Below are 23,416 nucleotides of genomic sequence, written 5' to 3'. Positions count from 1 at the left end.
GGTGTGGTGCCGGGGTCGCGGTAAAGCTGTCCGTCCACGTAGAGCCGGTCCACGGCGATGACAGCACGGGAGCCTTTCTGGATGAAGCTACGTCGAACTGGGAACAGGACCTTGCGTCGTTCCAGGATCTCTTTGGGGAACTGGTCGTTCACGCTGAAGTCCGTTCCTTTCAGCTCTCTGCCGCGACTCTTCACCTGTTCCTTCTGTTTGAATTGACCGAATTTGGCCACAATAGGCCGTGGTCTCCCGGTCCGCGACTGCGAGCCCCCCAAGCGATGTACTCTATCGAAGTTTATGTTCTTTACGGTGTCCTCCGGCAGCTTCAGGTGGATTTTAATGAAGCTTTTCACCGTTGCCTCTGCGTCCTCTCCGGCAGTTTCTGGAATACCAGAAAACACAAGATTATCTCTCATGCTACGGGCTTGTAGATCGATAACGGACTCTTTTATTTTTTTATTTTCAATGTTTAGCTGGGTCACGTTATCGGTGAGAGATTTGACCGACTCCCGTAGCGTGGCATTTTCAGCGGCAAGCGTTTCCACCTGCTGCTGGCTGAATTCCAGGGATTCTCTCAGAGATTTAAATTCCCGGTGTAAAATCTCTACCAGGGACAGCCTCGCATCGAAACTGGACAATCGTTATACACTTCTTATTACACTATAGAAAGTGCCTTTTCTTGGAAATTATTCCACTTTTCCACTTTCAAACAGGTGAATTTCAGTTCCCATTCATGCACGTCATGGAAACTGACACATGCAGAGACTATTTTCCGAATAAGTCTGTTTGCGTGTCAGTTTTTCAGTGGTTAAATACTTTTAACTGCCATCCCCAGGAATGCACACCCTGTTCACCCTGTTCATTACAGAAAATAAGGCACACATGAACGGTTTACTGGAGAAACAAACACAAAACAGGTTCAGGTTCCCACTGTTATTTCAAAGGACTTGCTTGTTGGAATGTGTGGATTTATTGTCGCTCTTTTACAAGCTTCTGTTCTTACTGAAAGTGCTGCTCAAAAAAACTGTTCCGCTGAGGAAGTTGTCAGTGACATTCAGAGTCAAGGAAGAGAAGTAGTAATCCAAACATTTTCCTCTCATAGTAAGGAATCAGACATTTACAAAAGAGTTGAGCACATTTTAAACCAATTAGATAACTGATTTTCAAAATTAACACTGAGAAAAAAAAGGACAGATATATTATGATTAAAAATGTGAAATAGTTGAGCTTAACCTTCTAAGACCCACATTTTTAATTTCTCTTTGATATTTGGGCATATCAGGGTCCGATGAATGTAAAAACAAAGAATTACCAGATTCTTTTTACCTTATTTTTGTTTTTAAGATTAATAAGAGCCACATAGGAGGGGCGATCGTGGCTCAAAAGTTGGGAGTTCGCCTTCTAATCGGAAAGTTGCCGGTTTGAGCCCTGGCTTGGACAGTCTCGGTCGTTGTGTCCTTGGGCAACACACTTCCCCCGTTGCCTACTGGTCGTGGTCAGAGGGCCCGGTGGCGCCAGTGTCCGGCAGCCTCGCCTCTGTCAGTGTGCTCCAGGGTGGCTGTGGCTACAATGTAGCTTGCCATCACCAGTGTGTGAATGTGTGGATGACTGGTTGTGTAAAGTACTTTGGGGTCCTTCGGGACTAGTAAAGCGCTATACAAATACAGACCATTTACATATGAGCATATTCATTTAAAATGTTGATAGAACAGTAGCAGTATAATGTCCTTATAAGTGGATATCAGGCCCTTGTTGAGCAAAATTGAGTATTTTGGTCTAAATAACCCAAAATGTGATGTCCTCATATGTGGACGCCAGGTCCTAGGAGGTTAATGAATTTGTACTTGGTGTAAGATTGGATACACATAGACTTAGAACTACAGGTGTTTATAGTGAAATACCTGTCTGTAAGAAACTCCATTCCGGGTTTCTCTGAGGCGTGGGCTTTCATCATCAAAGTTCATCCTTTAACCTATAACAATTAAAATATTCTCAAGTATGATCAACGGTTAATTACGGTACCGGCCGGAGTACCGGGAGCAGTTTGGAAGAACAAAAAGACGCGGAGACTGTTCTAAATTGTCATCCCAAACTAACTCAAAGTTTATTCTTTTGTGCAGCAGTTTTTATAGGCAAACAACAAGACCCTGCCCACTGGGTGGGGTGGTGTCCTTCGACAGTTGGAATCCTTTGTTCAGCAAGGGCAATAAAAATGCATTCACAAGGCCTATAAATCTTACACAGAAGTCTTCTACATCCGTGAGTTCTGACACAACCCAGAAACATCTGCAAGGGAGTGATAAGTAAAAGAGTGATTTGTTGGTGTTTTCCCTCCAACCTTAGTATCTAGTTTCACACCATAAAATCCTCAGTTGACACAGCAAGAGGAGATGAGGTTCAAACAAAGGGCATTGCAGAAACAGGGTCCTTTGTATAATATCATCAAAAACAATACTCAGCAAATGCTACCATGGTATCAAAATATCACAACACTGTCAGAGACAAATACATGTATGTGCCCATTTTAGTTACAATAAATTGATTTTCAAGTATAACGAAAAATAGAGAATATTTCTTGCATGAATTTGAAAGACAAACTGGGTTATACAAAGACATTAATGAAGGATTATATTTCCAAAACCATTCTGTTTCCACAACAGAAATATGCTCTACACATTTTACTGTATTATGATGATTTTGAAACTGCAAACATATTAGGTTCCAAGATCCTGGAACTGGACTGTATTTATTTCACTATAAAAAAAAAAATAAAAAAAAAACTTCCACAAAGGTTAAGTCTGTACTGAAGAGCCTACATTTAACTGCTCTTTTCTACAAAGAAGACAAGAAATATGGGTTTTTAAAAAAAAAAACATGGTATGGAGGCCTACCCCTCCCTCCCACTGCCAGTGACAGACGTCCCCAGACATCGGTGCATTGGTTGTTCTTTGTGTCTGGGGATGGGCGTCCAGGTACACACCGACACACTCCTGGTTGCTGCTTCTCGGGGCCTGGAGCCTGGGGCTCGCTCGGGCACCTTCGGGGGTGGGGTGCCCCCGGCCTCTTGGCCTGGGGCTTGGTCACTCTGGCATAGCTGGCTGCCGGCGGAGCTCACGGGCACGTCACTGCAACCCCCCTGGCTTCTGCTCCGCGGCTGCTGAGTGAGCCCTCATCTGGGACTCTCCTCAGCTCTTTCTGGGACAGTGGCGCGGCTGCCCCTCTGTTGGTCTTCCTTGGTCTCTTGCGCTCTTGGGGCCTCTGGATGTCTGGAGTCTTGATCTCCTCCATACCTGCTTCATGCCCTGGAGGACGGGGCTGTGTCTCCCCATACCCTTTAGCAGATCATCACATGAAGGAACCTGTTAAATACAAGCATGCTCATGCTCACAGGTGTACACACGGGTGCTCACACACACAAACTACACCCTTTTTGGCTCCTACCTCAAAGCACACTGTGCGCTGTCGATCTTACGTGCTGCACAATAATGTTTAATATTTAGTATTTACTGTTATATTCACATAGATAATTGCGATGATGTTGTTTGTTATATTGCTCTCTTTCTTTTGCTTGTTTTCTCTTTTTTTCTTTCTCAACAGGTGATCCAGGTGATTGATATATGTTTTTTTTTGTCGGTTTGTTTTGTTGGCTTTTGTTTTTTGCCCTTTATCCCCGTCCTTTTCTTTTCCCCAGTCAAGTCTGTCCCATACTTAGCAAGTAAAAATAAAATAAAATTCATGGCAAAAGAACCAAATGGGACAGGCAGGGGGGAAAAAAAGAGAGAGAGAGACAGAGAGAGGCGTTGAAAGGCTGCCCCAATGGAACTGTTTCAGAGGAAAACACGAACACAGTGTGCAGTTCAGTCTAGTAGTTTACTTACAACTGGGCTACACTGCCCATGAGGCTACATTCTTCAGGGCAATGCCTAACACTCTGCCTATTGCCTTCATATTAAGTAATTTTTTGAAGAATTATTTTTGAAAATGTTTGGTCACGTCATTATTCGGGCCGCAAGTTGAGGTGACATGTGCCACGAGATTGAGACAGAGCCTTGGTCTCAAGTTTGTGTTTTGTTTGTTTCCAACAGGGTGTAATTACCAAAAATAGAGAGGGGCCGTACTAACATATGAAACAGGAAAAGACCACCGTGTATTCCATTTATTTCAACAAAAAGTAACTGTATTCTGAATACCACCATTTTAAACAGTAACTATATTGGAATACAGTTACTTATATTTTGTATTTTAAATACTTAACGGCTGTACACCAGGAACGGCTGGGACCAGGGAGCAGAGTTGCAGTGTAACACGCCTCTCTGCAGCTTCTCTCCTCCTGTTACCCCCGCAAAACCCATCTCCATAGAGACTGTGTCAGCTCCCAAACAGACGAAAAACAAACTAAAAACCAGCAACAAACAACTTAAGCATAAACAATTACAAAGAAAGAACAATACAGTATCCACATCTGAACCAAAGAGTAAAACAGTGAAATGTGGATTATTAAATATTAGGTCGCTCTCCTCCAAGACTCTGCTAGTACATTACTTAATAATTGATCAACACATTGATTTACTCTGCCTTACAGAAACCTGGTTGCAGCAGGATGATTATGTTAGTTTAAATGAATCAACACCCCCGAGTCATTCTAACTACCAGAAATCTCGAAGCACAGGCCGAGGGGGCGGTGTGGCAGCAATTTTTCACACCAGCCTATTAATCCTATTAAGCCTATTTTCTGAATCCTTTATCATCTGCAACTGAAAATAGTTGTGGATCATTACTATACCTTTCTAATGTGACATTGTTGTCCTTCGCTGTCTTTCTCTCTCTTTCCCTCCTACTCTGCTCCTGTGCTACTGAGAGTGTAACTCCCCCCCCCCCTCCCTTCCCAGCGCAAAGCACAAGACTCGCGTGCAGAGTGTAGCGGAAATTAGTGAGAGAGAGGGTGAGAGAAAGGGAAAAAAAATCCACGGGCTTGCGTCATTAACTTCAAAGATCCGTCTCTATGAGCCGTTTCGTTCGCAACCGACACATGACTACAACTTTCATTTCATATCAAAAATCCTTGAAAGAGTAGTTGTCAAACAGCTAACAGATCATCTGCAGAGGAATGGTTTAGTTGAAGAGTTTCAGTCAGGTTTCAGAGCTCATCACAGCACAGAAACAGCTTTAGTGAAGGTTACAAATGATTTTCTTATGGCCTCTGACAGTGGACTCATCTCTGTGCTTGTCCTGCTAGACCTTAGTGCAGCATTCGATACTGTCGACCATAATATCCTATTAGAGCGATTAGAACATGCTGTAGGTATTACAGGTACTGCACTGCAGTGGTTTGTATCATATCTATCTAATAGACTCCAATTTGTGCATGTAAATGGAGAGTCCTCTTCACACACTGAGGTTAATTATGGAGTTCCACAGGGTTCAGTGCTAGGACCAATTCTGTTTACATTATACATGCTTCCCTTAGGCAGCATCATTAGAAGACATAGCATACATTTTCACTGCTATGCCGATGACACCCAGCTCTATCTGTCCATGAAGCCAGATAACACACACCAATTAGTTAAACTGCAGGAATGTCTTAAAGACATAAAGACCTGGATGGCCGCTAACTTTCTGCTTCTTAATTCAGATAAAACTGAGGTTATTGTACTCGGCCCTGAAAATCTTAGAAATATGGTATCTAACCAGATTCTTACTCTGGATGGCATTACCTTGGCCTCCAGTAATGCTGTGAGGAACCTTGGAGTCATTTTTGACCAGGACATGTCCTTCAATGCACATATTAAACAAATATGTAAGACTGTGTGGAGCAGGGAAATTATTTTACTACTATTGGTAAATAATCATCAGCATTACCATTGCATTAATAATATAATCTGCAGCATTGATATTGTATTCAGAGGTTTAAACAGTGTGTGTGTCTTTCAGAAAGATTAAGTTGCAGGAGTTGACAGGAAGTTGCAGAGAGTTTGCAGAAGTGAAAGCAGAGTCTAAGTTATTCTGAGGAGCAGGTTAGACGAGGCTATTTGAATTACTAGGTTATTCAAATTGTCTGTTATACTTTTATATTCTTTTATTAAGCTTTTAGTAGAGGTTCTTGATTAAAACATTTATTCAACATAGTACATATAGTTTCAGTTAGGTTATTACACATAAGGATGAGCCTCTGGTCTGGTAATCAGAATCAGAATCAGAATCAGAATACTTTATTGATCCCTGGGGGAAATTATTTTTTGTTACAGTGCTCCATTTTAAACCAACATTAAGACAAGACAGACAATACGCTAACTAAGAATAGTACAATATATACATATATATACATACATACATACATAAGTCACTTATAAATAAATATTTGGAAAAGAAACATGTGTAGTTGTAGCAGCAAACAGTGTGTTAAGTGGATGCATTGTACAGGGAGATGGCCACAGGCAGGAATGATTTCCTGTGTCGTTCAGTGGTGCTTTTCGGTAATCTCAGTCTCTCACTGAACGAGCTCCTGTGACTGACCAACATGTCATGGAGTGGGTGGGAGGTGTTATCCAACATTGTCTTTATCTTGGACAGCATCCGCCTCTCCGACACCACCTTGAGGGAGTCCAGCTCCATCCCCACAACATTGCTGGCCTTACGGATCAGTTTATTAAGTCTGTTGGCATCTGCGACCCTCAGCCTGCTCCCCCACCATGCAACAGCATAGAGGATCGCACTGGCCACCACAGACTCATAGAAAATCCTCAGCATTTTCTGGCAGATGTTGAAGGACCTCAGTCGCCTCAAAAAATAGAGACGACTCTGGCCCTTCCTAAAAAGGTCAAAGGTAAAAGGTCAGAAGTGCAACGGGTGAGATGAGAGAGCATGTAAGGTCAACACATACACACACACACATTAGTTAGACTCATTTATAGGTGAGAAGTTGGTCATGTTTGTCTCTGGAAAGAGGAACAGCGTTTGGCAGGATGTGGGGCTCATGTTCCAGACGGGACGAAGACAACGTTCTTTTAAACCGTGTTAAAAGTCATTGTGGTTTTGATTCGACGTAGGTATATATTCTGTCTGTGACGTATGAAGGGGCGTCATTAATTCAAACCCTGATGCTATAAAAATCTGTGTATGCTTTGATTAAGTCGAAGATCAATCCCTGTCTGCGTACAGAGTGGTCTTCCCACGCGTGTATTCATTAAAATAAATTGTTTGACCAAGCTCTTGGACCATGGTTGTTTGTGCTCTCCTTCCTCAATTATGTGAACCTTAACAACTGCTTTCTTCCATTTGCGCAACATCTCTAAAGTTAGAAATATCCTGTCTCAGATGGCCGCCCCTCTCTGAGCCTGGTTCTGCCGGAGGTTTATTCCTGTTAAAAGGGAGTTTTTCCTTCCCACTGTCGCCAAAGTGGTTGCTCATAGGAGATCATGATTATTGGGTTTTTCTCTGTATCTGTTATTGTACGATCTACTGTACAATATAAAGCGCATTGAGGTAACTGATGTTGTGATTTGGCGCTATATAAATAAAATTGAATTGAAAAGTTTATAGCATGTGAAAATGAGGTTTTATGAATCTAAGATGTCTCTATTTGTTGTTTTGTGATTGTGTGCTAGGATCAGATACTGATGGAAGTCATTGCTTCACTGTTTGTTTTCGCTTTGCTTTACAATGTTTTATAGTGCTGGATGTTGAGTAACAGTACAGCTGTTAGAAATCAACTGAGAAGTACTTCTTCAGTATGGAATTTTATTCTAATCAATCAACAATACATTTTTAAACTTATATAACTTAAATTTCTATTGTAATGAAACAAAAAGCGGCAATTTGCTGTTTATATGTTTTATATTGAAATCAATTAAAAACAAACAAAAAAAGAAAGTTTGGGCTTTTTTGGATTTTTTGTTTTGTTTATTTATGTACATGTTTTTACATCAAATTGCCATAACATTATGACCACCTACCTACCATTGTGTTGGTCCCCAATTTGCTTGCCAAAAAGCCCTGTCCTGTTGAGGCATGGACTCCTCTAGACCCATGGAGGTATTCTGTAGCATCTATACCAAGATTTTAGATCCTTTAAGTCTTGTAAGCTCTGAGGTGAGCCCGCATGCAACAGACTTGTCTGTCAAACACATGACAGATGCTCAAGTGGATTAAGATCTGGGGAATTTGGAGGCTAAGTTGACATCTCAAACCGGTTGTTGTGCTCCTCAACCTATTTGTAAACCATGTTTGCTTTGTGGCAGGACGCATTATCCTGCTGAAAGGGGTCATCAGGGAGTACTGTTTCTATGAAAGGGTTTCTGCAACAGTTCTTAGGTAGATCCAAGGTTTCCCATAACACTGCCCAAAGTGTCACATCCCCCCATCAGCCCGCCTTCTTCCTGTAGGACATCCTGGTGCCACATTTTCCTTAGTTAAGCAAAACACACAACTGGGCATCTGCAGAGATGGGCAGTAACGCATTAATTGTAATGCATAATTGTAATCCGATTACTTTTTTCAAGTAACGAGTAAAATAAGGGATTACTATTGCATAAAATGTAATTAGATTACTATTACTTTCTCATAACCACGCTGCGTTACTACGTCATGACAATGACGTAAGCGAGTGCGACATTTGTGGCAACAGCTGTGTACAGATCAACAATGGATATTATAACAAGTGTGGGAGAGAGTATGACCGTGCAGTGTTTAAAGCATGGAAGAACTGACCTTACTTTGAGTTTGATTCTGTAAAAGTGACAAAAACATTAGCGTCCGCTGTTCACTGTGTGGGAAGAAAACTTTTTTTTACAGTGAAAAAAACCCTAAACCTCTGAGCAAGCACCGAGTACGCTACCACGAGAATGTGAAATTCACAGAGAAACACGCAGATTCTTCCACTGACCACTGCGGCACACCTGCACCAGGGCAAACCTCCACCTGCCCCACTCCTGCTATACAGGTGAAAATAGAGTAACAGGACTGCTGAGTCTTCGATTTTATTTATTTTCCGCTGTGTTTTATGTGCATCTATTTGAAAGAGTAAGTGTCAGCATAAAAAACTATTTTATTTTATGTGCTGGAATATGCAGAAAATCTGTTTAAATGTTAAACAAATTTAGTTACTTATTACTATTTTCAAGAAAGTTGACCAACACCGTTTCTAAAAAGAATGAGAGAAATTTAACATATTTAATGAACAAGTAAGGGTTAAAAGCTTGCAGTTGTTTTTAGCTAAGCTTTTAGTTAAATCACATCTGATGACCATCATTAAATGTGTCTGTTAGCAGTTCAGCAGGTAAGGAGAGTAGAGATCAGTCTCCACCGGATCTCAAGCCTGAAACTTATTTTAGCAGTTGGTTAACAGGTAACTCTACCACCATCAAATTTCACTTCCAGAGTCATTAGGAGTGTAAAATAAAGCAAAACATTATTTACAGCAATATTCTAAAATAATTTTCTTTCCACCTGTTGTTTAGAGCATAGTTTGATACTTATAATAATGGGAATATGGTAAAGTACAGTTTTGTATTTTTTGTAATGTCATGATGTGTTAGAAAATGTGATGTGTTGGTCATTTTGTCATAGAATGACAAAATTGTGTGTATTTTTAATGTTTACAAAATTAACCAGGAAATTAGTTTGCTATTGTTACTGGAGGTAGATGAAGACCGTCATCCTCCAGCTCCAATACAGGTGAATGCGATGAGTCCACAGGTTTTACAGACAACTGATTTCCTTACAGTAGGGGTCCCGAATCCCACAAGGGCCAGTGTCCTGCAGGTTTTAGATGTGTCCTTAATCCATCACAGCTGATTTAAATGGATAAATTAGCTTGTCAACATGTCTTGAAGTTCTCCAGAGGCCTGGGAATTAACTAATCATGTGATTCAGGTGTGTTGACCCAGAGTGAGATCTGAAACCTGCAGGAACACCAGCACTCGTGGACTGGGATTGGGGACCCCTGTCTTACAGGAAGAAACAGGTTTATATCGTAAAAAAATAAAATATTTTATTGAACAATGGCTTTAAAACAACATATGAAAGCCCTTTATTGTGGTCGAACAAGCATTAATAGGTGTTGTACAGGCTCATTAGGATACAGGGTCTACTTATTATTAGCTATTAGCAATGAACGATGATAGTAGTAACTGTGTACCTTCCAATGGGAAAAACCTTTTAACACTCATTTTGGAAGAAAAAACATCAAAATTTTAGGATATTTCTTTTCCAGATTTGATGAATCCCCGAATTATCATTCAAATTACAATTAATAAAGTAATGCTACAAATAACTTCAAAGTAACATTTTCAAAACTATTCTTCTATATGATTTCGGTAAAAAAATTTTAAGAATTGTTCACTGAAAAAGCCCTGGATAGATCATAAAACATATAAACAGGAATTATACACTAATGAAAATATTTTAAATTATACATTTTGAAGGATTAAAATTTCTGCAATGTCTTTGGACATTAAGGCACAGGTTAGAATTTTTATGAAGAAAAGAAACAAAGAAATTAAAATTCCAGGTGTATTAAAATTGGATTGGATTATACAAAAGTTTTATTTATAAAGTTTAATGGTAATAAAAAAAAAGAGCAACATAACCACAATGTAACTTCACATTGGTTCTCATCAGATTTCATAAGAAGAAGGATTTTTCAATACTTCCGTGACTAAAGATAAACTGCTAGAGTACCTATTATAACTTAAGGACAGCAGTGGCTCTAACAACAATGTATCTATTTGTTTGCCTGATGTTTCATGAATTCACTTCTGCCACACGTTGTTTCTGAATGATTTTATTGATTTAGCCATAAAATCGAGGTCAATTTTAACAGTGGAACCTGAATCTACGTCTATGGCTGTGGCCGTCATTTCTGTGGCACCAAACTTGATTTGTAGTTTGATTTCACGATTCATGCCGCGTGCTGTGTCAGGTGACTCAAGAATAATAGAACCAATTTTCTCTACTCCCCACTCATCCACATACATTAGACCTTGGATTTTTCTCTCTGTGCGATAAAATGCAAAGGTAACCGCTGTCTGATCTCTTTCTACTGGAGTGAAGCTGTGCTCACTGGTTTTATCCCAGCCCACTTCCTCATTTTCCTTCACCAGTACACAGAAAATAGCATCACACCACTCGCCCTCTTTATTTGTGTATCTCTTGTCTGCTCTATGCTTGGATGCATCAAACCTATGAGACAAAGAAACCCCGTAAGTAAAGGCACTTATTCGAGATGCCACCAATGCTGGGTTTCTTCCAAACATCACAGCTCCCTTCATGATTGCTTCTTGAGGATGAGAAGGACACAGAACTTTACACTGATCACCAAACTGATTGGTAATATGCTGACGCAGAATCAGGCTTTGAGCGTAGCCCCCCAATAACAGAATGTACTTAATGGTGAAACCTTTCTTCAGGATTTCTCTGAGACTCTTGGTGATGCCATTCAGACTCTCAGCAAAGAAAGATCGTACTTTCTCTTTTGAGATTTTGATAGCTCCTTGATTCCAGGAAACACCTCTCAGCGATTCAAAAAACTTTTCCATTTTCTGCTTTTCTTTTGCCATTTCACCCAGGTTATATGGGCAGCTGATCTCCACATCATCATCATTCTCTTTTAAAACTGAGATATCATACATCATCTTCTGCAGCTCTCCTGGATGCTCTTTTTCATATTCATCCCACAAACTATCACTGAAGATTTCTCTGAGAAACTCTTTGAATTTGTTATCCACAGTTTGTCCCCCAAAATCATTTCCTGAGGCCTTGTGCAGCTCTTTCAGGGCTCCTCCCTCCAGGACTTCATGAACAGTGATGTCAATGGTTCCACCTGCAAAACACAGGAATTAATTAAAAGTGACAAGTGATAGCATCTATACCAGGGGTTGGAAACATTTCTGAATCTGTGGCAAGATCTGAGAACTGCTGTTCACAAATGCTGTCCATCTAATCTGACTGAGCTGGAGTTGTTTTGCAAAGAGGAATGGGCAAAGATTTCAGTCTCTAGATGTGCAAAGCTGGTAGAGACATACCCTAAAAGACTGGCAGCTGTAATTGCAACAGAGAGAGAGAGAGAAAGAGAGAAAGACCAGAAAAAGAGAGAGCGAGTTTTGAGATGTGAGAGATTTGTGATGTTTAGCGTTTGTAGTGTGTAGTTAAATTTGTTGACTTGTGTAGTTAGTGTGTAGCGTGGATAGCTTTGTGTTATGTGTCAGAACAATGAGGCGACTGCTGATTACACCTGCTACTGTCAGTCCTGCAGGTATCAGGCTGTGATGTTCTCCTTTATAGTGGACATAATTTTTTTTTTGGAGTGGCACAAATAATTTGTGTGGCATCTTATTGAATCCAGAACAGCGGATTGTTCTGTAAATAGTTTGAAATGGTTATTTAAAACGGGGGTAAATGTAAACAGCTGCAAATAACTTTGTTGTTTGCAAAACTGATGCATGTGATTTTAAAATTGACAATTTATATTTGCATTAAAAGTTGTGAAATATGATTCAATAAACATGTTTGTGGTTATAAACTTTTTCTACTCCGATTTTATGTTTTTTGTCTGATTTTAGATCAACTGTGTTAATACAGTATGTCAAAATGAAACTGTAAAAACAAACACTAACAAACACAAAACTCAAACACGTGAGGTTGTGCTGAAAAGAATGATTCCTTAGTTTGACTTCCCTGTAATTGATTCCATAAGTTTTGGAGCAATATAAATTTAGTTATCTGGTATCAATTCTGACTAACAACAGCTCGATTCAATGTTTTAAATGAGAGTCCTGAATGGTTTTAGTTTCATCCTCCCAGGCTAACATAAATAAATATCCAAAACACTACATTATGTGGGAGAGGTGTTCTGTCTAAATAATCTTCATCTTATTAATAATACATCGTTAAACTTAAATTTTCTGAATTCCTGTAAACTTTGACAAAAACAACATTGTGTGAGTAAAATGTAAAAGTAAGAAAAATTACACTATGAAAACATAGAGTACCTCCACAGTCCACCACAATGTATTGTGTTCCTGAAGCCTGTTCGAATGTGACTCTGCTGTTATTTTCTGTTTTATAACCATCAGCTGGCAGCTTCTTACACCAGACTGAGGCTGCCTCTGGTTCCAGTGCAATAACCAGTCTGTCTTCCTTGCCTGTGGTAACAATTCCTGCCTATAAATCAAAGGTAAATAAATTTTTCACTTTAAGCAGAACAGTTGATCTGTTTATTGTCTTTGTTACCTGTGTCGCAGCTTCTCTCATGAACTGCTTTGCTGAAGGATCCCATATGGCAGGTACAGTCACCACCCAGGTGAAGTCAGAGGCTATGAACTGCTTCCCACCAGCATTTTCTGAGATGCATTTCAGAGCGTCCTCCTTCAGGTATCTCAGAGCTTCTGTGAACACCTTCAGTGCCTTCATTGACCGTCCATTTGCAGCTTCAATTGTCACATCACTATTAACTTTCTATGATGGCAGACTGGATATTAGTTAATAGGTTTGTAACTTCCTACGTGAGAGTCTAAATCAAACAGCAATTTACAGAGATTTAAAATCTTTTTCAAAAATGACTAGCCAAAAGATGATATTTATGTTTAAAATTGATGTATTTATGTTTATGTTCTTGTGGCTATCATCTTACATTATATCACAATTAATAAGGTTGATCAGGAAAATGCAAGAGCTAAAAGTCTTTAACTATACTGTAATCATCTATAACACACTCAGCACAACGCAGAAAGTGTTAAACCATAATATAAGATTATTGATATATTTAGATTTTTACACTTACTTTGCCATAGAGGGACATCTTGAAGCATTCAAAGAAGAATTTCTTTCTGGCTTCATCACCTCGTGTTCTAAAATAAGCTGACTGGGCTTCATAACCAAAGCTGAGAAATTTTCCATGCTCATCAAAAAGGATGCAGGTCGGAGTCTTTGGGGTCCTCAGTGAAACCTGTTGACCCCAGTATTTTAAACGAGGTTCTGTTTCTGCTTCTCTTTTTGTCAGACTAAAAGCATATCCACTGTATGCAGTGCCAAAGTCTATCGCTATGATGTATGAGTTATCCATTGTGGAAACAGTGCTGAAGAGCAGCAGTTACAGAGTATTTATGAACAAAACAGGGGGCGGACCTCACTGAACTCCACCCCCTGGTCTGTGGAGTTCAGTGTAACAGTCGTACTTGTGTCAGACTGAAAAAAGACTTTCACTAAACAAGACAAGACACACCACGATGAGTACTCAAAAGATCCACAGGTAAATACTTTATATCAACCTGTGTCACTGCATAAACTGTCAGATTTAAATGTTTATACAAGTTAAAAGTATATAAACATGAAAATGACTGAATGTAATTTAAAGTTTTGTTCATCAGTTTTCCTTAGTTTGAAATGATATGATGAGTATGTAGTCCATAGCTTAGGTTTAGTATTTTTCCTCTCTGGACATCTGCCTAGATATCTGTGATATCCCTGTTTCTTTACCTTCAAATTAGAGATCGGAATCAATCAGCAGCTCCACAGGAGCTGAGGTAAGGATTCGCTCTTTTTAATATTATTTGATGTTTCTGATCAGGAATTTTAAAAATTGCTTCATTTACCTGGTTTCCACAGCTGAACATAGGATAGACTGCATGAATTATACTATATTTTGCTATGTGATCATCTCATCATAAGATTTTATTTAAAAAAAAAAAAAAAAAAAAACCTCAATAAACCTTACTCTGAAAGTAATGCTTATAATTTTTTAATGTAAAATTAATATTTTTGGGCATGAATATTTCTTCATAATTCTGGAATACAATTCCCTAATACACCAGATAGTAACACAAACAGCAGAAGTGGCCATTTAGCATACAGGCCAACACAGACATGTACTTAATATATTTTGGTAGTTTATTGTCATTGAAGAGTTTTGTAGAACATCATTCATTATTTCTGGTGAGTTCAGGTTTATGTTTACTGAATTTTGTACATGTTTTTTTGTACATATTTTCTATGCTGCAGATTTCAAATGGCAATGGCAAAATCAAAACCTTTTTTTTCACATGTCAGGTTAAATCAGTGATTTTGGAGGTGCTGCGTTTCTGTGGACCCCAGAGGGTTAATAACACTCACCTTCATTCCATTTCCAGAGTGTAACAACCAACCACATGTGAAATCTGAAATTCCCATGATGTTGTTCAAAATGTGCTCTGGCACAATCATAAGCATCGCTCGCTACTGAAAACAAGGCTGAACCATTTGTTAATGGTGTGTGTGTGTGTGTGTGTGGGGGGGGGGGGGGGGGGGGGGTAACACTGTGCAATATATATTTAGTTTTAGCATTTATATTCACTGTTAACTGTGAATCCTCTCAAAGTGTTAATGCTATCTTATTTTAGTAAACCTGTACCTGCCTTCACGACACGTGACCATGTGAAGCTAGACAGCCAGCGAACAAAATAGATGAGATCTCTACACAAGGCTTGCTTTTTGTGATTTTAATGAAGATCTTTTTAAGCCTTTTCCTCTCTCGAGGCTTCTCCTTGCCATCTCTTTTTGGTAACTGAAATATACAGAAAGTAAAAATAAATTGCTAGCTAATACACATCTTAATTTACAAACTTAATGATTAGCCTAGCTTAACACATGCGTTGCATTAGCATCACAGTTCACTTCATGTAAACACTTAAAAGTTGTTTCTGAACACATTAATACTCACAAAGACAAACATTTTCCAAGGTACAAGCATGTAGGGCAGCGGTCCCCAACCTTTTTTGCGCCACAAACCGGTTTATGCCCGACAATATTTTCACGGACCGGCCTTTAAGGTGTCGCGGATAAATACAACAAAATAAAACTAGTACTGGTAATGAAAAAAAGAAGATTTATTCATAACACACGTGAAAAGACCCAGGAAAACAGAGTTAACGATAAAAACCCTCCCTTCTTTCCCTCCCCATCCCCAGCTACCTCCCTCTTCCCGCTCCACCACACTCACCCACACAGGTAGGGCCTTGGGGTGCGGTGTGTCACCAGGGTGCAGGGGAGACATCCCCCCCCCTCTGCCCCCTTCTGGCCACCTGTGCCTCAATTTTATCTCACAACTTAGACATCCACATTACTTACACTCTCATAACACACACATATATACAGGGCCTTGAGGGTGGGCACGTTAACGGCGTCCAGTGGACGGTCTGTGTACTCAAACCTACCTCTGGCGCCGGTGCCCACTTCTCAATTTTAAATCCATGTAGACATTGAGGGTTCTCGGGAGGGGCCGTGCTAACACCTGCTGCTCTCTGGCAGCAGCACCATGCTCTCCCTTGTTTTACCCCTACTTGCCTACTGGTGTTGGCCAGAGGGGCCGATGGCGCGATATGGCAGCCTCGCTTCTGTCAGTCTGCCCCAGGGCAGCTGTGGCTACAACTGTAGCTGCCTCCACCAGTGTGTGAATGTGAGAGTGACTGAATAGTGGCATTGTAAAGCGCTTTGGGTGCCTTGAAAAGCGCTATATAAATCCAGTCCATTATTATTATTATTATTAAATGCACTTTAGAGCAACACGCAGCAACACTACACATGAGCGGGAGGAGGGAGGTATGGGGTCTTCACACACCCCCGTTCTCTACTAGCCATCGGGGCAGGGGGGCTGGGAGGAGATGTTGGCTGTCCGATTGGCCTCCCTGCTGCTGCTTGCCTCCACCCCGGGGGGAAGGGTAACATCTCTTGGGTCTGGGTGCTGTTTCCCCCTCTGGGGGCGAGGGTACCTGGACCCAGGGTATAGAGTATGTTTGGGGAGTGTGATTGTGTGTACATGTCCATGTGTGCATGAGGGTGGGAATGCATGTTTGTGTCTGTGTGTGCCTGTTTGTCTGTGTCTATATGTCAGGTCGGGTCTTAGACTCCACCTCTCTGGGAACTCCCAGGCCCTCCAAAGTGTGGAGGCCTATCTCCTCTCACCACACTCCCTGCCGGTGACTGATGCCCTCAGGGGTCGGTGCATTGGTGGTTCTTGGTGTCCGGGGTTGGGCGCTCAGGTATGTACCAGCTTACTCCCGGTGGCTACTTGGCGGGACCTGGCGCCTGTTGCTCGGTCAGGCCTCTGCCGGGGTGCGAGGGGCCCTCGGGCCTCTGGGCCTGCGGCTCGGTTCTCTCTGGCACAGCTGGCTGCCGGCAGAGCCGGCAGGCACGCCGGTGCAGCCCCCTCTAGCTTCTGCTCGGTGGCTACTGGGTGACCTCTCGTCTGGGGATCCTCAGCCCTTCCCATGAGGGTGGAGAGATGGATGAGATTCGCCCCTGAAACCTGACAACATTGATTTTTAAACTTAGTTTTACTGATTTAGTAAGTAAAAGAAAAGAAACATTCCAAAAATCCAGACCTGTGTTACTGAGTATCAGGAAGTGTGGTCTAAGGAGCTTGGAAAGAAAAGCGTCTGGACTTCTTGAGTTGTTTGAAGATGTTTCACCTCTCATCCGAGAAGCTTCATCAGTTCTAAAGGTCCAATTGGTGGGGAGTCCCAGCTTTAAACCCAGTGGGAGTTTCCCCCCCAAAGAGGGACCTGATGATCTTCTACCTAATCACATGAGCCAAGGTGTGAAAGCGGGTGTGGGTCCTAATCAGCCAGGGTTTCGGCTGAGCTCATTGCGAAACCTTGCCCCACCTTATCATGTGATTTCCTGAGGTCAGATGGCCCAGGATGTAAATGGGCGTTAAGGCGTCTGGGAAGGGATGTCAAAACAGGATTATAGATGGCAGACAGTTGGTGTTGTAAACCACCGCCTCTGTTCAGATAGGTGTACGTTTGCATGGGATTAATGAAGACTCCGTCAATTTTAGAAACTCCCACCATGCTGTCAGAGAAGAGCTGATGTTGATGCTTTTAAAGCATTCATGTCATAGGATGTTTGAGCTGATAAATGGTAGGTCTGAGATCTCTAGATTATTGCAAAGTGCTTGTTCTACATCTAGCCAAGGTTCATCTAAGAGGGTATGTTTTAGCCATCCTGAGATAAACTGAAGCCTGTTGGCTAAGAAGTAGTGCTGAAAGTTAGGTAGTTCTAGTCCTCCTTTATCCTTGGTCTTTTGTAGTGTTTTTAAGCTCGGGCGAGCTCATTGTGAAACCTTGCCCCACCCTATCATGTGATTTCCTGAGGTCAGATGGCCCAGGATGTAAATGGGCGTTAAGGCGTCTGGGAAGGGATCTCAAAACAGGATTATAGATGGCAGACAGTTGGTGTTGTAAACCACTGCCTCTGTTCAAAGATGGTTTGATGACACATACAGGTGATACATACATTATACTGCTACTGTTCTATTGAAATTTTAAACGAATATCCTCATCTGTGGATCTCATTTTTCTTAGAAACACAAAATAGGTAAAAAAAAATAAATAAATAAAAAATCTGGAAATTCTTGGTTTTTACATTCATCGGGTCCCAATATGCCCAAATATCAAAGAGAAATTAAAAATGCATGCCGTGGAGGAGTCTGGGTCTTAGGAGGTTAAAGAAATATCCAGGTAACAAAACCAAAGGGTGGGGGATCATTACATATGGAGAGTTCATGTCAATATGCTAGAGAACAACACATTCTTCCTAGGAGTGTGTGTTGCAGCAAATTCATCACAAGGTTGTGCAACAAACCCAGGAACTCTACAGGCCTCAGTGAGCAGGTTAAAGGTTAACATTAATGACATCACAATTAGAAAAAGACTGAACAAGCACGGCTGCTTGTAAGGATTGCAAGAGAAATCCTCTTCTATCTAAAATAACATAACTAAATGGCTTAGGTTTGCAAAGCTAGGGGTGAACAAAGCACAAGACTTGATAAAGTGGGGAACAACTAAGCTGTAGTGCCACTTCACTGTGCAATACCTTTTGTGCAATACTTTTTTGTTAATAGTCAACGGTGCAATAGACTCTATACTTGAAATGTGCAATTCACTTGTATTTTTATTTTTATTTTATTCCTATTTATTCTATTTATCCCCTTTGTATATTTTATCTATGTGTGTATATATTTATATATATAATATTCTATAACTCTGTAACTTCTGTCGGTGCTGTGCTTTTTTTGGAACCGAATTTCCCAGAGGAACCCACCCGAGGGATTAATAACGTTTTTTTCTTATCTTACATCACTGCAGGTTACTGCTGCTAAAGCATGTTCTACAAGCTGGTGGTGGTGAATCCGGTGGTGGACTTGTACACAAAACTGTAGATACAGATGTATTTCTAACCAAGGGGCTGAGTGAATATATTGTATATTGTGAATAACTTCTCTATGATGTTTTTAAACAGTTTGGCTGAGATGGGAAAAAAACTTTGTGAGGCAAAGTAAACATTCTTTTTTTTCTCATATTTCACAAGTGCCTCAAGTTTCTCATTTCCTCTTTTTATTTCATCCTGTTTTATCTGTTCATGCTGTATATTTGTTTCACAGTATGGTGGTGAAACGTCATGAGGAGGAACTGAATTCAGTCAAAGAGAGGTACTGTTGGTATAATCTGGTGAAATATCACATAACATATTTGCACTTACATTGTTAAAGTATTAAACTGTGAAATTTTGCAGTCTTTTGCAGAGTGGTGTGACTGATCAATAACTTTGCAATATTGCTTATTAACAGTGGCCTACAAAAACAACAAAATTGATTTGAAAGACAAATGTAGAATTTAAACAGTTAGTATATGTTTGACATTATGTTTAAAATTGTTGATCTGTTATTGTTTAATGATGAATTTGTGATCTGATGTGTTTTAACAGATTAATCTGTTTACTTTTTTAAATAGTTTGACGGAGGTGAACACATTTTACCAACTGAGCCTCAGAAAAGCAGGGTAATTATATTTCTGCAATATTTATAGACACCCATGAAACAGTATTTGTATCCACTGTCAAACAACATACAAACACATACACACACACACATATGTGTGTGTGTATATATATATATATATATATATATATATATATATATATATATTTGATTTGTTTTAACAGTTTGGCTGCAATGGAACAGTTTTATAAAGAGAAACTCCAAGAAGAAAGGTAAACACATTTCAATGCATAAAAGGCTTAAAAATGTTTCAAATCCACATCCAGGCTGTGGTGACAGTCAGCTTTTATTATTTTATTTATGATTTTATTAACAGAAAACAATCTTGGCACATAGATACATTAACGTAATACCTTAATGTTAGAGCACAACAATGTGTCGTATCTAGGTATTCATGTTCATAACTTATTATTAAATGTGTTACCTGTATGACTACTTGCTGCCTTTAAATTTGATTTTCCCCAGTTTTCATCTTTAAGGAACTCCTCTGTTGGTGTGTCTGTATGCTTGTGAACAAAGAATTAGTTTGGTGGATGTATTCTTATTTTTAGATTCAAAATAGCTTCTTTGGCAACTAAGGAATTCAAAAGTCATGACAAATTATTAATTCATAGTTTTCAGATGATACAGGAAATTTGAACCACCTGGGGAACCAAAAATACCTAATACGGCAATCGTGGCTCAAGAGTTGGCAGTTCGTCTTGTAATCGGAAGATTGCCGGTTCGAGTCCCGGCTCGGACAGTCTCGGTCGTTGTGTCCTTGGGCAAGACATTTCACCTACTGCCTACTGGTGATGGCCAAAGGGGCCGATGACATGATATGGCAGTCTCGCCTCTGTCAGTGCGCCCCAGGGCAGCTGTGGCTACAATTGTAGCTTCACCAGTGTGTGAATGTGAGAGCGAATGAATAGTGGCATTGTAAAGCGCTTTGAGGGGTCCCGAAAAGCGCTATATAAATGCAATCCATTATTATTTATATATATCTAATCCTAATGTAAACAGAAACAAATCACTTATTTGTACCAAACACTATTCCACAGATCTGCACATAAAGAAACTGAAGAAGAATTGAAATCATTCAAAGACAGGTACTGTACTGAAACGTGGATTTAACACCATCTGTTTTTTTTACAATTTCAACATTATCTATTACTATTACCAGAGTGGCAGGAGAGGTTGACATTGCACTACAGGCCGGGAACTCTGAAAACATGAACAACCCAGTGAATGAAACCAGACTGAAAGAGATGTATAAAGAGCTGAGGAAGGACTGGGCAAGAATCAAGCCTTATCTGCAGAAAGTTCACAGCACCCCAGAGAGAATCAAAGCCTGGATTCAGGTGGGGCATTAGAGTGAGATTATAGTGTAATATGAACTTTATTCTTATAAAAAATATTTTTATTCCCTCTGCGAATTATAGCGCAGCTTTCTGTGTGGGACAGGGGATATGGAACAGAAGAAGAAACTGATAGAGTTAGCATTTAACCTAAATGCAGACCACGCTCAAGCATCTCAGAAGGTACTGATGTGTTTGGGATGTGTTAAACATGATCACTGAAGCTTTTGTGATAAAGATCAATGACAGGTTTCATTATTTGTTTCAGGTTCATGAATACACAAAGCTAACCCTTCACAACCTTCAGCTTGCTTTTTACTACAGTTTCATAGACACTGCTGCTCAGGTTTGTTGGACATTGCACACATTGTAAATACACTACACTGTGCATTTGTGGGACATGAAACCAAACCCAGGTTATTAAATTGTTTGTTCAATAAGAAACTGTAACTTAAACACAACAGCTCTTTTTTGAATTAAATGTTTGTCATTTAAACTTGAATAATTTCTCAATGGCAGGGGTTCCATGGACAGGAAGGTGAAATTCATGATGCTAGCTTGAATAACCTCCTCTCGAAGTGCCGCTGGCTGAGCGGTTTATTTGCTTTGAACAACCCCCCTCTTCTGCCTGACTGGATAAATCATCATCCTGGGCAAGATGCTTGGAACATTTTCCCACAAGAGATCACAACTGATTTTGCCATGTCACCCTGCCAGGGCCACTCTGCAAAGGTCCTTAAATGTCTTTGCCCATTACAGGGCATGAACGAGAGTGGAGACCTCTGGAACAATGCAGCAGAACAATGTAGAAGTAAGAGAACTCCAACGTAGCTTGTGAAATAAAATGAGTTATTTCTTTTTAATATATCCATGAGAGATCGAAAAGAAGAAAACTGGACTCGTTTTGGGTTTTTAATGGCAACATAGACCCTTATCCAAGAGGCTTCTTCAGTTTTACAGTAATTGCTAGAGCATTCCAGATGATTTAAAAATTTTTTTAAAAAAGCTATTGGAGGCTTTCCTCTTGGAGGTGGTCATGAGAGTCGCTGGCCCACTTTTGATTATGTGAGTCATCACATGAACCAAGGTATGGAAAACGTCACTGAGAACAAGATGTAAAACCTTAGTAAGACATTACCCCACCCTACATGAGTTGTTGAAGTCACATGAGGCAAGGGGTGAGTGGAGGTTGAAACACCCAAGTAGGGATCTCAAGACTGCACTGACCGTGAATAATAGGTGGTGTTTTAAGTCACCACCTGCGTTCATCCCTGAACAAAGTAAAGGTCTACAGAATCGCATTACTTTACACTTTAAAATCAGTTCAGCATATTACATTCTGCAGCATCCATGTTCAATTCATACTGTAGCATTTTTATGTTACAGTATGAAGTCTCCAGTAACACTTTGAGGAACCTTGGAGTCATTTTTGACCAGAATATGTTCTTCAAAGCACAATTTGAAATAAATATGTAGGACTGCTTTCTTCCATTTGCACAATATCTCTAAAATGAGAAATATCCTGTCTCAGAGTGACGCTTAGTTACTTAGTTATGCTGCAATAGGTGTAGGCTGCTGGGGATTCTCATGAAGCATTAAGTATTGTTTCTTCAGTCACCTTTCTCACTCACTATGTGTTAATAGACCTCTCTGCATTGAATCATACTTGTTATTAATCTCTGACTCTCTTCCACAGCATATCTTTTATCCTGTTTTTCTTCTCTTTCCCCAACCAGTCGCAGCAGATGGCCCCTCCCCTCCCTGAGCCTGGTTCTGCTGGAGGTTTCTTCCTGTTAAAAGAGAGTTTTTCATTCCCACTCTCACGAAAGTGTTTGCTCATAGGCGGTGATATGATTGTTGGGTTTTTCTCTGTATATTTTAATGTAAGGTATACGTTACAATATAAAGCGCCTTGATTGTTGTTGTGATTTGATGCTATATAAATAAAATTTATTTGAATATAAACACATGTCCCCTCTGCCATCCTGACACTGCCCAACAAGTGCCCTGCTTCATCTCTCCACTGCAGAAGACCAGAGACCACACCCATGGCAAAAATTTCAGAACATTTTACCCCCGACTGACAGTAATGTGAAAGTACTGCTTTGAAAGAGGTGCATGTTTTATTTCCTTGGCTTATATAAAATTAACATGTTTGACTTGACCATTCTTAGTGTCCTGTGTGTTTTAAAACTTGGGACATCCTTTAACGTAAACCAAGGAAAATGAAGAAAAACACATGCTCCGTCTTTGTTTTTGCCTCATAGTAGGC

General features: G+C 40.2%; 2 protein-coding genes across 4 annotated transcripts; one reads left to right on the top strand and one right to left on the bottom strand.

Annotated features, from left to right (window-relative positions):
* Positions 1 to 10,010: 10,010 nt before the first annotated feature.
* Positions 10,011 to 14,056, bottom strand: LOC101471478 (heat shock 70 kDa protein 12A-like). 2 transcript variants are annotated; one of them, XM_014411239.4, is made up of 4 exons: positions 13,775 to 14,056; positions 13,225 to 13,449; positions 12,984 to 13,155; positions 10,011 to 11,815 (listed from the first exon to the last, which is right to left on the bottom strand). In XM_014411239.4, exons 1-4 carry the CDS (start codon positions 14,054 to 14,056, stop codon positions 10,746 to 10,748), a joined length of 1,749 nt encoding a protein of 582 aa, XP_014266725.2. In that variant the 3' UTR covers positions 10,011 to 10,745. The 2 variants fall into 2 exon arrangements, with proteins under 2 accessions (XP_014266725.2, XP_076737206.1); XM_076881091.1 differs by having other exon boundaries at positions 13,225 to 13,462; positions 13,775 to 13,903.
* A 125-nt stretch (positions 14,057 to 14,181) lies between these two features.
* On the top strand, positions 14,182 to 23,109 carry LOC106675848 (uncharacterized). 2 transcript variants are annotated; one of them, XM_024800604.2, is made up of 12 exons: positions 14,182 to 14,242; positions 14,481 to 14,516; positions 19,270 to 19,305; positions 19,412 to 19,459; positions 19,761 to 19,808; positions 19,972 to 20,019; positions 20,848 to 20,895; positions 20,970 to 21,147; positions 21,229 to 21,327; positions 21,413 to 21,490; positions 21,664 to 21,955; positions 22,881 to 23,109. In XM_024800604.2, the coding sequence occupies exons 1-12, from the start codon at positions 14,220 to 14,222 to the stop codon at positions 22,907 to 22,909; spliced, it is 963 nt and encodes a 320-aa protein (XP_024656372.2). In that variant the 5' UTR covers positions 14,182 to 14,219; the 3' UTR covers positions 22,910 to 23,109. The 2 variants fall into 2 exon arrangements, with proteins under 2 accessions (XP_024656372.2, XP_076737202.1); XM_076881087.1 differs by lacking the exon at positions 19,270 to 19,305 and having other exon boundaries at positions 14,191 to 14,242.
* The last annotated feature ends 307 nt before the right edge of the window (positions 23,110 to 23,416 follow it).

This window comes from Maylandia zebra, unplaced genomic scaffold (assembly GCF_041146795.1).
Source record: "Maylandia zebra isolate NMK-2024a unplaced genomic scaffold, Mzebra_GT3a scaffold02, whole genome shotgun sequence".
NCBI lineage: Eukaryota > Metazoa > Chordata > Actinopteri > Cichliformes > Cichlidae > Maylandia > Maylandia zebra.
The sequence above is the reverse complement of the archived record's forward strand: the minus strand, read 5'-3'. Positions and strand labels throughout refer to the sequence as shown.

Excerpts from the sequence above, each read along its gene's own strand:
- LOC101471478 (XM_014411239.4), bottom strand. The coding sequence starts at position 14,056 with ATGGATAACTCATACATCATAGCGATAGACTTTGGCACTGCATACAGT. Across the intron at positions 13,450-13,774 it reads AGATGTCCCTCTATGGCAAA|AAAGTTAATAGTGATGTGAC; the intron begins GTAAGTGTAAAA and ends CTGCCATCATAG. Across the intron at positions 13,156-13,224 it reads TGAGAGAAGCTGCGACACAG|GCAGGAATTGTTACCACAGG; the intron begins GTAACAAAGACA and ends TTTGATTTATAG.
- LOC106675848 (XM_024800604.2), top strand. The coding sequence starts at position 14,220 with ATGAGTACTCAAAAGATCCACAG. Across the intron at positions 19,460-19,760 it reads CTGAATTCAGTCAAAGAGAG|TTTGACGGAGGTGAACACAT; the intron begins GTACTGTTGGTA and ends TTTTTTAAATAG. Across the intron at positions 20,896-20,969 it reads TTGAAATCATTCAAAGACAG|AGTGGCAGGAGAGGTTGACA; the intron begins GTACTGTACTGA and ends TACTATTACCAG.